At 49.9% G+C, this 18,080-nt stretch overlaps 1 protein-coding gene across 8 annotated transcripts in view; it reads left to right on the top strand.

Moving 5' to 3' along the window:
* B3GNTL1 (UDP-GlcNAc:betaGal beta-1,3-N-acetylglucosaminyltransferase like 1) overlaps nt 1-18,080 on the top strand; it is a 238,622-nt gene that overhangs the window by 136,083 nt on the left and 84,459 nt on the right. For 4 of the 8 annotated variants that reach the window (XM_037810619.1, XM_037810616.1, XM_037810618.1 and 1 more), the window contains one exon: nt 1,946-2,041. The exons of 2 other annotated variants lie outside the window; for them this stretch is intronic. In XM_037810619.1, the coding sequence (XP_037666547.1) occupies nt 1,946-2,041 (96 nt within the window). Of the gene's footprint in view, nt 1-1,945; nt 2,072-18,080 lie in introns of all 8 variants that reach the window. 2 more of the 8 variants (XM_037810615.1, XM_037810614.1) reach the window with 1 other exon arrangement.

Genomic DNA, 18,080 nt, shown 5'->3' with positions numbered 1-18,080 from the left:
GCTGATTACATGATTCTCTATATAGAAAATTCCAAAGAATCCACAAGAAAATATACTAGAGTGAATAGATGAATTCACAAAAGCTTCAGGGTACAAGATCAATGTAGAAAACCCAGTTGTGTTTCCATATACCAGCAATGAACAATCCCAAAAGGAAACTAAGAAAACAATTCCATTTATAATATCATCCAAAATATTAAAATATCTAGGAATAAATTTAATCAAGATGAAAGACTTGTACAATGAAAACCACAAAACATTTCTGAAAGAAATGAAAGATCTAATTAAATGGAAAGATCTCATGTAAGTGGAAGGACATCCCATCGTAGATTGGAGAATTGCTTCTGTGAAGGTGGCAGTGTTCCCAAAGCAGTCTACAGGTTCAGCTCAATCCCCATCCAAATCCAGCAGCCTTTTTTGCAGAAATGGCAAAGCCGATATCCTCAAATTATATGGAATTGCAAGAAGCCCCAAATAGCCAAACAGTCTTGAAGAACAAGGTTGGAGGATCCACATGTCCTTGTTTCAAAACTTAACTACAAAGCTACCGAAATCAGTGTGTGATGCTGGCATAATGGTAGATACGCAGACCAGTGGAATGCAATTGGGAGTCCGTAAATAAACCCAAACATGTTTGGCCAATTGATTTTCAGCAGGGTGCCAAGACCGCTCAATGGGGAAAGAATATTCTCTTCATCAGATGGTGTTGGGACAACTGGATAGCCGCATGCACGAGGGTAAAGGGGGATCCCAATACAAAAATTAGCTCAAAAGGTGTCAAAGACTTAAATATAAGAGATAGAAATATTAGAAGAAAACATAGGGATAAATCTTTATGTTTGTGGATTTGGCAGTGAGATTTGACACCAAAAACATAATCAACAAAAGAAAAAAATAGAAAAATTGGACTTCATAAAAACTAAGAATTTTTGTACATCAAAAGACATTATCAAAAATGATAGGACAGCCTAAAGAATGGGAGAAAATATTTGCAAGTCATCTATCTGATAAGGTTGTAGTATCTAGAATATATAAAGAACTTTTACCTCTCAACTATAAAAGGACAAACAGCCCAGTTAAGAAGGAGCAAAGGACTAGAGTAGACACTTCTCTAAAGAAGATATACAAGTTATCAGGAAGCACATGAAAAGATGTTCGCCATCATTGGTCATTAAGGAAATGCAGATTAAAATCACAATGAGATGCCACTTCACACCCATTAGGATGGCTCTAAGAAAAAGCAGTAAAATAGCAAACATTGCTGAGGACGTGGAGAGCCATTAGACATTGCTTGTGGGATTGTAAATGGTGCAGCCGCCGTGGAAAACAGTTCGGCAGTTCCTCAAAATGTCTAACATAGAACCACCATATGATCCAGCAAATCACTGCTAGGTTTATAAAAATGAGAAATGAAAACGTGTTCACACAGAAACTCGGACATGAACTTTTACAGCACGTTATTCATGGTAGCCAAAAGGTGGAAACCACCCAATTTACATCAGCAGATGAACGGATAAGCAAATTGTGGTCTGTCCACATGGTGGAATATTATGAAGCCAAAGAAAGGCATGAGTTCTGATATGTGCTACAGTTTGGATGAACCTGGAAAATATTATAATAAGTGAAAGAGCCAGAGACAAAAGATCACATAGTGTGTGATTTCTTGTATATGAAATGTCCAGAATAGACACATCCCAGAGATGGAAAGCAGGTTAGTGGTTGCTCCGGGACGGGGTGGGGGGATTGGCAAGGGACTGCTTCTGGGGTGCTGGCGAGGTGGTGGCTGTGCTTGGTCACGGATGTGCAAAGCCACTGACTTGTCTGTGCACCTTGAAAGGGTTAATTGTGTGGTGCGAATTTTACCTCAGTTAAACAACATGTGGACAGACAGATACATACACGCACACGTCCACTGACATTTTTTGTTATGTTTTTGTTTTAACAGATTATAGGTTGCCAGGTGAGGCGAGACCCCCCTGACTCTACCGAACGATACACACGTTGGGTCAACCAGCTTTCATCCGATCAGCTACTAACCCAGGTACCCAGGGCTGGGTCCTGCTTGACCGAGGCAGGTGTACTCTGTTTTGGGTCCTGCGTGTTTCTAGAGGCATCTTAAAGCCAGTTGCTGAGGCTCGGCTTCCTTGGTGCCCTTTTGCCTTTGCGTCTGGGTGTTTGTGGGGCCAGTCGAGGCGGGGGCTTTGCTTATTTCCTCTATATTTACCTTCTGTTGATTGAACAGGTCTGGGACTGCATGTGATAGGAATACATTTTTTTTTCTTTAGCATTTTTCTTGCTCTAACCATTTAGGTCCATTCATGTGCAGACTCAGGAAACCACAGTCTGTGTAGTTTGGAGCGCACAGCAGGGAGTGCATGCGCAGAAATTCATGCAGGAGTGAATAAATGAGGGGACAGTACAGGACTGTGGAAAGTAGAATCTATGAGTAGAAAATGTTATTGACATTGTAATTTCTTATCAATGAAACATGTACATAATTTTAATAGGCACTTCAGAATATCTAGATACATGTGCCTAGGTTTTCTACGCAGCCAGGGCTGACCCCTGGTGTTTAACAGCCAGTAGGGCCTGGTGCTGTGAACAGCTAGCACCTCCTTTTTGGTGCGTGCTGGTGCACCCCGAGCCGCCACTCCGAGGGGCATGCGGCACGGGGCCGGCGCCGTTGGAAAGAGGACATGAAAGTCGTGAGCCTGGGTGACTAGTCTACAGCCGTCCTCTGTGTGTGCAAATAATGCACGAGTCTCCCGAGGGCTGTCCCTTGGGGTGGGCACAGGCTCTGCCTCCCATGGTTGCCGCGACAGTCCCATATCAGCAGTTGGGCCTGGCGTGGGTCAGGGGCGACACTGTGGTCTGTGGTGGGCTACGTTCTGCTTCTGTGTTCCCTGGTTAGTAGGCTGCCTACCCTGGATGTAATTGTGTGCTTTTTAATAAGCTCCTGAAATGCTTTAGACAGGGTGCTTGGCACACCGTTGTTGCGTTTCTGAGTGACATTTTGTGCTCCTGAAGCTGGTGAAGTGGCCTTGGAGGTTTGAACTAAAAGGGTCTTGGAATAAGCTCAGGCTCAGAGCTACCCGGGACAGTTGTTGAGCCGAGATCAACCCAGAGCAGTGTCCAGGGAGGACCCAGCCGGTGCACTGAGGGTGTCTCGCCGTACAGGTGGGCTCACTGCCCTCCAAACAACAGTGGTGTTTATTTTGGTGCCTTTCAATGAAAAGAAATGAATGTTCCTTGTCAGTTACATAGCTGTATCCACTTAGAAACAATAAAAAATGCTTTATTGTATTTGTAAAAATTATACATGATTATTACCAAGAAATTTGAGCAGTATGGAAAATTATCAAAACTAAAGGTGTAAGTCCCTCGGAGACGAGGACTGTGGTGTCCTGTCGCTGCGTGATCAGGGACAGGCCATCGGCCCAGGGGAGCCCCCCCGGCCCTCCCTGCCCCTCAGTCCCTGAGCAACCACTCTGCTTTCCCTCGCGGTGGGGGGACTTTCTGTAAATGGAATCACACACCAGGTCGCCCCACCTTATCTTCTACGGTGCCGGGTCGTCCGTCCCAGGAATGTCTGGAAGCTGACTGATGAAATAGCTGCTGAGGGGCTTCCTGATGCACTGCTGTGAGCAGAACAAGCGTTATTTCCTTAGGAGGAATTTACAGAAGCGGAACCAAGGGTAGAAGGACTCCCCGCGGCGGGCTGGGACATCTGGGGCGCTCACACCCTCCCTGGCAGGCGGAGAAGACGTTTCGTTCTTTCAGCAGAAATGCCTCCCATCGCCGTGCTGCTTGGTCGCCTGTAGCTCACTCCTGAAGTCTGGATTTGCCCAATTTTAATTTTACAGTCAAGTTTCCTTTAAACACAACAACCAGGTTTCCAGTGTCAGCCCAGATGGAAAGTACTCAGATTTATACATTTAAGTACGAGTTTTCACAAACAAACGCACTGTGCTGCTGTAACTGTACTTTTTACTCGATAACGTGTTGCGGACACGTTTTCACACCCGTGGCGGTGGGTCTGGGGAAGCACATGCCCCGGGCGCCCTGATCTCCCCAACCTGCTGCTCCGGGTCCCCTGAAGGGCTCGGCTGAGGAAGCGTCAGTGGCACACGGTCTGCGCCTGGGCGTCTGGTCAGCCTCGCCGGGGCCGTGCCTACCTGGGACGCAGGTCTGCTGGGAAGGAGCAGGCGCTTCCCCAGGGCCTGTGTGGCTTCGTCCTGGACTGAGCGGGAGACGGTCACCTTTTGTGACGCAGGGACTGAACTGGGACGTGGGCTGCCTCCAGCCTCTGACAAGGGTTCATAAGGACACAAGTCCTTAGAGTGTTTTCCACATTATAAAAGGAAGGACTCGGGAAGACGGCAAAGTGGGTGAGGCGGAGCGGCTTCTCCATGAAGGAAACTAGAGAGGGGCCGGAGGAAGCCTCGGCCCGTGGTTTCAGGGTGTGACTGGCCATAGAGGGACCCTGCAGTACGTAGAGGGTCACAGGAAAAAAGAAAATGTGAGAGACGGCGCCTCGAGGTGGGGTGAATTTGTTCTGGCCGGGTCTGCCTCCCAGGCCGGCAGCAGGAAAAGGGCCCACGGGCAAGGGAGTGGGCAGCGGCTCTCGGCTCCGTGCACCCAGCTTAACAGTTAACTGGGGGTGATCCTGCACAATCACATGGCCGGGGGCTCCCGTGAGGGAACCGGGGGGCAGCATCTGCTCTCCCCACATGGAAGCCCAGGGGATGCAAGAAGCGGGGAGAGGAGAGGGCGCCACAGGGAAGCCCCAGGAGCCCTCCCACACCCCAGAGGCTCGCGCGTGCAGGGCAGGCTGGGAGCGGGCACGCCCCATCCGCGGGTGCCCTTGAGCAGGTCCCTGCCCGCTGCCCAGGGCCCACACCACAGCCCCAGGACCCGGATTCCCCAGGGCTCACCGAGATCCGCTGCACTGATTGGTTCCCACCCAGTGTGGACTCCACCCACTGCCCAGAAGTCCAGGGAAGACCTGCTTGAGAGTCCCACCTGCTGTAGGTTAGGGGAACTGCACCCCAGGTAGCTGTGCCTCGGGAGCGCCAACTGCTGTAGGTTAGGGGAACTGCACCCCAGGTAGCTGTGCCTCGGGAGCGCCACCTGCTGTAGGTTAGGGGAACTGCACTCCAGGTAGCTGTGCCTCGGGAGCGCCAACTGCTGTAGGTTAGGGGAACTGCATCCCAGGTAGCTGTGCCTCGGGAGCGCCACCTGCTGTAGGTTAGGGGAACTGCACCCCAGGTAGCTGTGCCTCGGGAGCGCCACCTGCTTTAGGTTAGGGGAACTGCACCCCAGGTAGCTGTCCCTCGGGAGCGCCAACTGCTGTAGGTTAGGGGAACTGCATCCCAGGTAGCTGTGCCTCCACAGCACCACCTATTGGTAGGACACAGAAACTGCACCCCAACAAGCTATAGCATGCCCAAATTATATAGAAATGCTGAGATAGTGCTGCATTCCCCAAAATAACCTTATCAAGGCAAGCAAATGCCCCGAAGCCAACAAAATTATAAAGCACTTGAAGAATCTAGAAGATATGGAGAAGCCAAAAAAATTAAAAAGCCAGAAGAGTCCCAAAATGTAGAGCAGTTAATTAAAGAAGTACACAGAAATCTCCAGAACAATTTCAGTGAGATGGCTGAAGACATAAAGGCATAAAGACATCAAAAAGATTCTAGAAGAGTGTAAAGAAGAATTTGAAAGAGTAAATTAAAAAATAGCAGAACTTATGGAATTAAATGGTAGTGTTGATCAAATTATAATACACTAGAGACACAACAGCAGATTTGAAGAGGCAGAAGAAAGGATAAATGAACTGAAGGACGGAGGAATGGAATGTGAACACAAAAGAACAAATGGTGAAAAAAAATTGAAAAATTTGAAATGGATCTCAGGGAAATGATGCAGAACAAGGAGTGAACAATTATACAAATCATTGGTGTCCCAGAAGGAGAAGAGAAGAAGAAAGAGCTAGAAAGAGTGTTTCAAGACATAGTTGGGGAAAACTTCCCAACCCCTCTAAATGACATAAATATGCAAATCAAAGATGCCCAACAAACTCTAAATAGAATAAATCCAAATAAACCCACTCTGAGACATGTACTGCTCAGACTGTCAAGTGCTGAAGAAGAGAAAGTTCTGAAAGCAACAAAAGAGAAGTGATTCACCACATATAAGGAAAACAACATGAACCACTCAGTTGGCACTAGGGAGGTGAAAAGGCAGTGGAATAACATATTTAAGATTCTGAAAGAGAAAAAATACCAGCCAAGAATTTTTTATCCAGCAAAGCTCTCCTTCAAAATTGAGGAAGAGTTTACAATTTTCACAAACAAATGCTGAGAGAATTTTATTAACAAGAGACCTGCCCTGCAGGAAATACTAAAAAGAGTTCTGCTGGCTGAGAAAAAAAGAAAGGAGAGAGAGGTCTGGAGAAGGGTACAGAACTGAAGAGTATTAGCAAGGGTAACTTAAAGGAAAAAAGAAAGGAGCAAAAAACATATCTAACAATTAAAAACAAAGGATAAGATGGCTGGTTCAAGAACTCCCTTCACAGTAATAACTTTGAATGTGAATGGATTAAACTCTCCAATTAAAATATAAAGACTGATAGAATGGATTAAAAAGTATGGCTCATCAATACACTGTTTCTTAGAGACTCATCTTAGCCCCTGTGATGCAGAATGACTGAAAGTGAAACGATGGAAAAAAAATATTCTATGCAAGTTGCAACTAGAAGAAAGCAGGGATAGCTATACTAATATCAGACAAAATAGGCTTTAAATGCAAAGATATCATAAGAGACAAAGAAGGACACTATATATCAATAAAAGGGACAGTTCACCAAGAAGAAATAACAATCATAAATGTTTATGCACCCAATCAAGGAACTCCAAAGTACATGAGACAAACATGGCCTAAACTGAAGGTAGCAATAGATACGTCTACAATAACAGTGGGAGACTTCAATACACCACTCTCTCTGTAGATAGAACAAACAGAGGCCCAAGAAGGAAACTGAGTACTTAAACAATATGATAGATGAGTTAGACTTAACAGACATATATAGATCATTATATCCCCAAGTACCAGGATATAAATTCTTCTCTAGTGCACATAGAATGTTCTCCAGGATAGATCATATCCTGGGGCACAAAACAAGTCTTAATAAATTTCAAAAGATTGAAATTATTCAAAGCACATTCTCTGATCATAATGGAATGCAACTAGAAATGAATAACCACCAAAGAACCGTAACTTTCACAAATACATGAAAGTGAAACAACATGCGCCTAAACAACCAGTGGGTCAAAGAAGAAATTGCAAGAGAAATAGGTAAATATCTAGAGATGAATGAAAATGAGAAAACAACATATCAAAACTGCTTTAATCTTTGTTATTTCTTTTCTTCTACTTCCTTTAGGGTTAGTTTGCTGATCATTCTCTAGCCTCTTCAGTTTTTCAGTTAGGTTTTTGGTTTTAGCTCTATGTGGCACTATGTGATGGTACAGCCACTGTGGAAGACAGTTTGGTGGTTTCTCAGAAAACTAGATATCGAATTACCCTACGATCCGGCAATTCCACTTCTCAGTATGTACCCAGAAGATCTGAAAGCAGTGACACAAACGGACATTTGTACACCAATGTTCATAGCAGCATTGTTCACAATTTCCAAGAGATGGAAACAATCCAAGTGTCCTTCAACAGACGAGCGGATAAACAGAATGTGGTGTGTACACAAGATAGAATACTATGCAGCAGTAAGAAGGAACAAGGTCCTGAAACATACGGCCACACAGATGAACCTTGAAGATATAATTCTGAGTGAAATAACTCAGACACAAAAGGTGAGATATTGTATGTTCCCACTTCTATGAACTCTCTGAACAATGTAAAATCAATGTCTTATAATATAGAATATTGGGGACCTAGTGATAGAGGCTAATGGAGGGGAAATGATAATCTAATATGTTCAGATTTGTTAATGAGGGTGAATTCTAAGGTATAGGAATGGATGGGGTGATGAATGTTAATGGGATTATAAGTATCAGAGCTGTATTGAAGGTGCATAGGCTTGAAAGGGGTTGTTTAAAGGCATGTATCCCACAGATCAGCACCACAAATATACATGGGTGATTGCCTGATATACTTCTAAGGTATGACACTGGCACAGAGAGTTGACACCAGAATAGTATATGGAAAAAATCTACATGTTGCATACTAGGGACTATAATTAATAGGAATACCTTACTAGGACCACATAAATACTAGGGACAAATAATTACAGGTTGAAAAGAGCTATAAGGTGTTTTGGGTCATGAGAATTGTTTAAAATGGAGCGTGATGAGTATGGTACAACTAAGTGAAGATAATGTGAGATACGGATGGATTATCATGGACATAACATATGTGATGTGAACTTAGGAACCCCCTGCTTTACAAGTCAAGCCCTTGATCTTGAGGCTTGCTTGGATGAAACTTATGGTTGTAAAGTGGAGGCTAAGCCAACCCATAATTATACCTAGGAGTCAACTCCAGAGAACCTTTGTTGCTCAATGTGGACTTTCTCTCTCTAAGCCTAACTCTGCTAATAAATTCATCACCCTCCCCCCGATTTGTGACAGAACCCCCTAGGTAAATGAGTCTCCCTGGTGACATGGGACACGGATTCCAGAAATGAGCCTGACCCTGGCATCGAGGGGTTGAGAATGCCTTTTTGACCAAAAGTGGGGAAAGAAAGGCAACAAAATAGGTTCCAGTGGCTAAGAGAATTCAAACAGGGTTGAGAGGCTGTCCTGGAGGTTACGCCTATGCAAGCTTCAGCTAGATATGCCAGATGATAAGCTCAAGTCAAAAAGTAGTCCCCCAAACCCTAAAGAATACCTGGATCCCTATCTGAGACTCTGTAAAAGTTGCTCACTAAGTTTATCCTTCAGAAACTTAAATCCTGCAGAGAACTCCTATGCCAGCTAAGACCCCAAACCCAGAGGCAATAGCCTCTTCAAGAACTTCACCAGTGTGTCCCCTTTTCCCATAGTGTCAACGCCCCTTTTCAACATGAAGAAGTTAGGGTGGTCACTGCCTAGACCTCCCTGAAGATCAGGAAAGTGATTAAACTAGAGGAAGGGGAGCAGCAGACAAGATGGAATTTAACAAAGGATTAAGCATATGGAATCTCTGTGTAATTTTCTTTTTCTTAGTTGCTGGGTGTGATGGTTAGGTTCATGTGTCATCTTGGCCAGGTGATGGTACCAGGCTGTCTGGTCAAGCAAGCACTGGCCTGTTGCTGCGAGGACATTTGTGGCTGGTTAATAAACCAACGGGCTCTACCGCGTGCACGGGGTGCCGGGTCCAGGTTCTCTGAGGCTGCCCGCTGCCCTACTTGGGACTTGCGGGGGCCTTTTCTCCTGCTGTGAGCTGAGGCATGGGCAGCCCATGTCGCCGTGCCGGCTGGTTTCTGTGCCAAACGAAGCATCTTGTGGTTCAGGGACCAGCCCGCAGAGCTGCAGGGTGTGTGGAGCGGCCTGCCGTGTCACCGTCAGAATCCCAGGGTCGAGTCATTCTGGTTCTTTCTTGCCCTCACCCGAAGGGGCAAGGGGGTCCATTCCCTACTCTCATCTGCCCCAGCAGCCCTTTACCTTTGACCGGCCGGTGGCCTCCCTGCAGGGCTCTCTCTCCTGACTCCAGTGGGCCCTTCCAGCCAGCTCAGCGTGCGAGCCAGCCTCGGGGTGGTCAGCAGCGTGTGAGTGTGCGGGTGTGTGAGTGTGTGTGTGTGTGGGCGTGTGAGCGTAGGCATGTGCAAGTGTGGGTATGAGTGTGTGGGTGGGCGAGTGTGGGTGTGCGGTGTGTGTGCGTGTGGGCGTGTGCAAGTGGGTGTGAGTGTGCGGGTGGGCGAGTGTGAGTGCGTGTGGGCGTGCAAGCGTAGGCGTGTGCAAGTGTGGGTGCGAGTGGATGAGTGTGTGCGAGTGTGTGTGCGAGTGGGCGTGTGAGCGTAGGCGTGTGCAAGTGTGGGTGTGAGTGTGTGGATGGACGAGTGTGTGGGTGCGAGTGTGCGTGCGAGCGTATGCGTGTGCAAGTGTGGGTGTGAGTGTGCGGGTGGGCGTGCGAGCGTGTGCATGTGCAAGTGTGGGTGTGAGTGTGCGGGTGGGCGAGTGTGTGGATGTGTGTACAGCTCTGCGGTTTTGACAAAGGCCCTGCAAGTGCCCCAGCTCTGATTCCCCTCCCCCACCGCCTGACTGGCTTTTAAGTTCTGTTCCGTAACCGCCGCTCCCCGAAAAGCCCGTTTTCCATTTAGACTTATTTTCCATAGACGCAGAAGATGGATATCCCACCAGTGGCCTCGGCTTGTGCGCAGAGGCCGGGGAAGCTGGTTTGTTTCCCAGCCCTCGGCAGGGCCGCCTGACTTCAGAGAACAGAGCCCACCGGGCGGCCCGGCGCGACCCTGCAGACACACCCCTCAGCCTCCCTGGGGGGCTGTTCTCACGTGGTGCTGGCAGCTCCGTGGACGTGCCTCCTGGTGCCGACAGTGGCCGCGGCCGTTTCAGGGCCCTTCTGTCGGCTCCGGGGCGCCCCGTCCTCTGACGTGGACTCGGCTGTGCGGTGCCTGGGACACGGGAGGCGGGGGGCTGCTGCACCTCCACCTTAGCGGGCACCTGGGGTGTTTGCTGTTGCGTGGTCTCAGGTTCCTCCTGTGGGGTCTGCAGTTACCTGGGCCTTGGTGCACCAGTCACGGGCTCCGAGGGGAAGGCCGCAGGCTGCCTCTTTTCATCGCCTCGTTGCCCTTTGGATCTAAGCAGTCGCCTTTGCAAACCTTCACTGCCCGCCTGGAAAGTCAAGCCCAGGGCCGGCTCTCCACCTCATTCCCTGGCTGGTTCTCTGTGGAGGACTCTCTGGGCCTGTGAGAGTGCAGTGATTCTGGGATGTGCCTCTTCTTCTTAGAACATGTGCTGATTCCTTTAAATTTAATATCTTTTTCTTAACAAAGAAGCACAGTTGACTCACAGGAGCAGGAAAGTGGAGAACTAGGGGGTGCTTTCGTAATCCTAACTGGGAAATTAAAATTTCGTTTTCAGTAAGAAAGCTTTAATCCTCGGATTAGCCCCGCGGGCTGTAGCGCACCGCGTCGTGGCTGCCCCGGCAGCACCAGTGGCTGGAGGGGCCTCGGGCCGACCCTGCAGCGGCGGCGGAGAGCCTGGAAACCCCCCCCCCCCTCCCCGGCGGATAAACTGCTGAGTCTGGGCTTTTGCAGTGTTTTTGACTTTCTGGTAGAAACATGAGTCATGTGGAAACTATGTAACTAAACACCGAGAATATAATTTAAAGTGTGTTTTGACAGAGTAGGCACATTTGCAACTAGGAATGTGTGTTTTGAGTCCAGGGAACACAGGAAGACCTAATCGCTAATCATAATAGCGATAATTAAGGCAGGACACTCTTAAAAAGTACTTTTCTGAAGTTTCCCTGAGTAAACTGAAAGAAGATATCTTTTATTTAAACCATTTTTCATCCATTATGGTTGCAGAAATCCCGCCACGGTTTTTGTATGGCGAGTGCAGCCAGGCGGAGGTTTGTGTTCCTAGTAGGAGCTGAATCATGTTTGTGAAGAGTGAGCACTTGTTGGTTTGCTGACAGGTGTGTCTGCCCTGCACAGAGCAACACCGGACAGCTCTGTGGGTGCGTCCAGCTGACCCCAGGTCAGTGGGCAGGAACGAGGTCGCACACACACATGGCCAAGGGCAAGGGCCTGCTCTGGCAGAGCCCAGCCTACCTGCTGATGGGCCCCAAAGGTGCTCACCCGTTTTAAGTGATGGGCACACTTCCCAGAGATGCACTGGGGCCAGAGGCTCTGGCAGGTCAGAGGGGGCTGGAGGTCCTTACAGGCTGAGGGAGGGGCCAGGGTCCTGGGAGGTCGAGGGAGGGGCGGGGGGTCGAGGGAGGGCAGGGGGTCCTAGCAGGCTGAGGGAGGGGCTGGGGGTCCTGGGAGGTCGAGGGAGGGGCCAGGGGTCCTGGTGGCTGGAAGAAGGGGGTTTGGGAAGTCCTGGCAGCCCGGAGGCAGGCTCAGCCCTCAGGAGAGAACCGCTGGGGTCTGGGACACCTGGACTGCATCCTTCCTTAGCAAAGGGGAAGAAGACCCGCAGGTGTGAGCTGGCACCAGGTCCCCCCGGGGCTGCGTCCTCTCCTGCCCCACCTGCCCACCTGGCCGGCTCCTTGCTGCCACCTCCCCTGAGTGGCCCGATAGCCCCTTTGGACTTGCTGCTTGGCTCTCCTCCGACCCTGGGGGCCCTGCTTCCGGTCACCTCTCAGGGTCCGATGCAGGTGACGGCGCTGTGCAAACAGAGCCGCGCCAAGAAAGACTTGCCTGGCCTTGATGGGCCGCCCCTCGCCCCTCGCCGTGCCCACGGGACCCCATACTTGCACCTGGATCACACCTGCGCTGCTTTGCCTGTTGCCCCTTCCGTGTCCCCCCAGCATCCATGCTTTAAATGAGACGTTGACTTGAGTGATGGGAGAAAAACCTAGAATCCCACCTAGCAACGTAACTGGACATGAACTCGTAACTTACCCAGTGGGTCAGGGTGTAAAACATTTGAGATAACTGAAGTTGACCTCTTTTAAGGCTCTCTGTACTGAAACCGGCATTTCCCAGACTCACCTCATCACAGAAGTAGCTGGAGAACTTGCTTAAAGTGCGGGTTCCTGACTCACTGCTAGAGTTTGCAGTGTAGTAGCTCTGGGTGAGGCCCAGGAATGTGTGCTTTTAATGAGGGCCTGGCTGTCCTCGTGGGGGTCTCTCCTTCGGGTGGGCCAGGCCTAGCCCAGAGGGCAGGATCAGGAGTCGTTTACACAACGTCTGCCTGACTGGAAATACTTTGTTCTGAAATAATTTTACATTCACAAAAAGTTGAAGAAATAGCGCAGAGTTCCTTCCCCCAATAGTACCGTCCCACATGAGCAGAGTTCAGTGCCCCAAACCAGGAACCTGACATTAGTCCAACACTCCACCCAAGACACCGACCTTATTTGGGTCTCTCTCTCTCTCTTTTTCCCCCTGGTGATGTTGTGCAGGGGTGGCTCTATGAAATTTTATCGTGTGTAAACCACCACAGTCAGAATCCAAGAGCAACCCGTCACCCCAGAGAGTCTCCCTGGGTGCTCACACCCCTTGCTTGCCAAGGAGCATCGCATTGGTCAGATGGACTTGGTTTATCATCTCCTCACCTGCTGAGGGGCCTTTGTGTCCTTTCCAGTCTATGATTGGGGCAATTACAACTAAAGTTGCTGCAGTCACTCGTCTGCAGGTTTTTGTGTGAACCTAACTTTCCATTTCTCTAGGGTCAGTGCTCAGGTACATTGCTGAGTCAGATGGTGAGTGTAGGCTTAACTTGATGAGACACCCTCAGACTGTTTTCCAGAGTGGCTGTGCCACTCCCCACCCTCCCAGCAGTGAAAGGGCCAATGGCTCAGACCCTCAGCCACCCATGGCATGGCCAGTAGTTTTGGTCTGCGCCGTTCGAGAGGCCATGCAGCCACCTCCTGTCACTGCTTTAGTTTGCATTCCTCAGTGGCCAGTGACGCCAAGCATCTTTTCATGTCTGTAGTAGCCGTCCATGTATTCCCTATTGTCAAATGTCTGTCCACATCTTTTGCCCATTTCCTACTTGAATTGTTTGCTTTCTTACTATTGAGTTTGTACTAGTTTTGGACATTAGTCTTTTGTTGGACACGTGACTTGCAAATGTTTTCTCCTGGTCTAAGCTTTTCTTTTCATCCACTTCACAGCATCTTTTGCAGAGCAAAAGTTTTAAATTTTTATCTGTTTTTGTGTGTGTGTGTGTGTGGATCGTGCTTTAGGTATCATGTCTAAGAACACTTTGCCTAACCCTAGGTCACAAAGATTTTCTTCTAAGCATTGTACAGATTCACATTTTACATTTAGAGCTACCATTCGTTTTGAGTTGTATAAGGTACGAAGTTCAGGTCAAGGTTCTCCCCCCCCACCAAGAATGCCCAAATGTTCCAACCCCATTTATTGAAAATACTGCCTTCCTCCATCAACCACATCAACCAGCGTGTGGGCTGTTTCTGGGCCCTTCTGGTCCGCCCACCTGTGCGTTGGCCCCACAGGGCCCTGCTGCTTTGCTTGCTGTGGGCATAAAGTCAGTTAGTGATTCCTTCAACTTCATCCTTCTTTTTCAGAATTATTTTGGCTATTCTAGACACTTTGCTTCTCCGTATATTTCAGAATCAGCTTTGTCTGTATTGACAGAGAATCCAGCTGGGATTCTGATGGGACTTGCATCTAACCTATAGGACAGTTTGAGTAAAATCGATGTCTGTACTATGTTGAACCATCCAGTCCATGAATAGTTTGTTGCGGTCGCGGTCACTACTTCTAGGGGGAGAGGCGGCCGGTAGCCGAGCCCTCAGCTCTCGGGGCTGCTCAAGGGGTACCGGCGGCGGGGGCTCTTTCCCGGAGGCGAGGGCGAGGCGGAGGACGTGGCCAGGGTCCTCGGCGAGAGGCGTGCAAGGAGGGCGGCGATAGGGACAAGACACTCTTCATCCAGTAGGAGTATGCGCCAAAGAGATTTATTTAGGGGTGATTACAGGTTATATAGGCTGGTAAGAAGGGCAGGGCTGGAAAGGAGGTGAAGCAGCCTTAAATGGCAATATTGAAGGGATAGGGGCTAGGATTGGTTCTGAGAGAACGCCGGAACCGCTGCAGCGGGGCGGGGGTTGTTCTGGCCACGGGCATGCGCGCTGGCGGTGGCAGGAGTGGCCTTGGCACCAGGGAGTGAGTGGGTAAGATAAGGAAGTGGGGAAAGGGCAGTTGGGAGAAAGGCGGTTTCCTCCGGCAAGCCTCCCCTGCCCGTGACATTTTGGGTGAGGAAAAGGGAGCTGCCTTGACCTCGCTCCCCAGGCTCGGGGGGGCTGCAGAGGGCACTCACGCCCGTACCTACTACCCTCCCCAGGGGGTGATATCAGGTCCCCTGGCCCAGGCCTGGTAAGCTGAGGTACAAGCTCAGACACCCGCAATTCCCCTTTCTTTTCTAATTAGAGGAAGAGGCTTTACCGGAGAGGCCCGCTAAGGGTGAGGGAAGGGGGAGGTTAGGGAAGGGAAAAAAGGGGTTGACGGTGGCTCAGCGAGGCTGGAGCTTAGTGTTGGTGTGGTGCCCGGGCGTTTGACCATGGCTTCGCTGCAGCGGGCTGGGCGAAGGTGAGGGGTTTAAAGTTCAGGGGTTCAGAGTAGCTGGAACTCGAGGTGAGAGCGATGTTCAGGTGATTGAGAAGGGCCTCGCGGTTGGCGAGTCGACCGGTGGCGTTGAGGTCGCGGAGGGTTGGCTGTCATCTTGGAGTGGGGGGCGTCAGAGGTGGCGAGTCGCTGATACTGGATTTGCACGAACGAGGAAAAAATGGCATCCGTTTGTTTTCTTACAAGCTGGACAATTTTGCGGATGAGGCAGGGTCCTAAGATGAGAGCTAGAATAATTATTGATAGGGGGCCAAGAAAAGGAAGGATGTATGGGAGGATGGGAGTGAAAAAACTGGACCAATAACTGGTGGCTTCACGATCTCTTTTACGCTTTTCCAGTCCTTCTCGGACTCTTTTCAGGCTGTCCTCGACGAGACCTGTGGAATTGGCATGAACACAGCACTCTTCTCCTAGGGCGGCGCAGAGGCCTCCTTCTTTGAGGAGGAGAAGGTCAAGACCTCGGCGGTTTTGGAGCACTACTTCAGAGAGGGAATTGACAGAATTTTTTAGATGGTGAATAGCGTTTTGTAAGTGATGAATGTCTTCGTCAACAGCCGCCCTGAGGTGAGTTAAGGCGGAGTCTTGACTGGCTAGTGCAGCAATTCCGGTGCTAGTGCCGGCAAGACCTAGGAGGGAGGCAATTGTAAGGACGGTGATGGGCTCTCGCTTTTGCAGTGGGGCAGGAGCCGCAGTTTTTTCCAGACGGAGGAAGAAGTCTTCTTCGCTGTGGTATAAGACCCTAGGGATAAGGACAATTAGGAGGCAAGTTTCTTTATATTCATTGATGACATTCGTGCTGAGACAGGGGGTAAGTCCTGTAGAGGAGCAGAGCCATTGGGAGGAGTTATGAGGAATGAGAAATTTGGCAGAGCTGCTGGGAGATGAATAGCTGGCACAGGCAGTGAGGTCGGGAGAGTTACTGGAGCGAGGGCGGACGCACTTTCCCGTATAGGAGACTGAATGAAAGGTTAGGGGGACGGCAGAGGTATTCCAATTGCATTCCAAGGGGCTGTTTTCTGTGCTTTCTGAAAAGTAGAGGTTGGAGGCAACGGGCTCGTATAGCGAGGAAGAGGTAGAGAGGCAGAGCCAGCAGGATGAGGTAAAATTGGGGTTGGAGGAGTTTACTGAGGCAAAGGCGGCTTGGATGAGGCTGAGGAGGGGAGAAGAGTAGTGAGAGGAGTAGCGAGAGTGGGGTAGAAAAGGTTGGGGTGGTGGGGTTGGCGATGCGCTGTTTGTAGCTGAGGTGCGGCCTCCGGATGCGCTGCTTGTACTTGAAGTGCGACTGGAGGGCTGTGGAAAAAGGGGGTTAATGACTTGGTTGGGACCTATGCCAGAGGGTGTTCTTAATGCAGTATTTTGGCCAGGTTGGTTTACAGCCTCCTTTTTTATAAGAATAAGTGATTTTCGGTCGGTTCCTTTTTTATAGATTCTGAAGCCCCAAGTTCGACCGAGTAACCAGGAGGGATTAGTGGGGAGCTGCACTGTAAGATTAAGATGTGTGCAGGATCCCTTACTTTCTTGGCCGAGCCAGTTAACAGTAGGGAGTTTGCACCCTGTAGGGGCCCACTTTAGGGTAAGGTAATGATCAGGAACAGGAGGCTTCCAATTAGTGGTTAGTGTTTTACACCCCCAGTATGCACAGTAGTACTCGTTGGGGGAATTACAGTACGATTTTCCAGGATTTGAGGATGGGCACATGTAATATTGGACCTGGGGATTACTTACCTTTCAAGCGCAGGTTTCTTCGACTCTGGAGACAAAGGTGGCGAAAGGCTTACTCGGTTCCTGGAAGAGCTTGGTGAATTTATTAGGCCGACAGGCAGAGCAGTTGGCAAACGCGCGTAAGGCGATGCCTCTGAGGATAGTCCAGAAGGTGGCAGGGACATTAATATAAGCAGACGCATTTAGAAATGCTCCAGTGCCCAAATAGGCTTCAGGGGGATGATAGACTCCAAGGGCTGCGTCTTGCTCACTTTGCTGAGCTGCTTCTGCCTGGAAGTGAGCACGCCAGTCAACAAACTGACCGGGGTTAAGAATGGAACGGGCAAGCGAGGCCCAGTCTTGGGGGATGCAATAGTCCATGCCGAGATCCTGCAGTATTTGGGAAGCGTATGGGCTACCTAACCCGTCCTCCTTGACGGCCCTGCGAAGCTGCTTAATAATATCTGAGTCAATGGGATACCAGTCATATGGTTTCTGTGGGGTGGGGGCAAGGTTAAGAGGAAAGCAGCGAAAAGCACGAGAGAAAGGAGGACGCGCTTGCAGAGGGCTAGGCGCGGGAGTGGGGGTAGGGGGAGCGTTGCCCCAAGGGTTGCCTTGAGGTGTAGAAGGCAGCCAGGGGTTGTTAGCCGGTGGGGTGGAAGGAGCGGCGGCAGCTGCCGGTAGCGGCTCCGAGGGGGTGCTTGCCGAAGGGGGAGGTGGGAGTGGGAGGCCCCAAGCGTTGCAAGATGGCGGCGCGGTGGGCGTGGCTAAGACACAAGATGGTGGACCAGCCCCGCCCTGTGAAAGGGTGGGGCCCAAGGCATAAGATGGTGGACTAACTCCGCCCTGTGAAAGGGCGGGGTAAAGCGTATGTGGTTTCCGGCCCAGCTTAGGGCTGATGTCATCGCTTGGATTTAACGGGGCCTCTATCAGGGGGGAGGGAGCCTTGAAGGCAGGAGCGGACGGTTATTAAGGTGGGGAGCAAGCCGGGAGGGAAGCGCTTGCTCTCATGTTCCATGGCATTAGTGACTCGATCAATAAGACGATCATAAGTAACAGGGTCCCAAAGATGGCAAGTGGTGAGCCATGGGTTAAAAGGCAGCAG

Source organism: Choloepus didactylus, chromosome 18 (assembly GCF_015220235.1).
Source record: "Choloepus didactylus isolate mChoDid1 chromosome 18, mChoDid1.pri, whole genome shotgun sequence".
In the NCBI taxonomy this organism is placed as follows: Eukaryota; Metazoa; Chordata; class Mammalia; order Pilosa; family Megalonychidae; genus Choloepus; species Choloepus didactylus.
The sequence above is the reverse complement of the archived record's forward strand: the minus strand, read 5'-3'. Positions and strand labels throughout refer to the sequence as shown.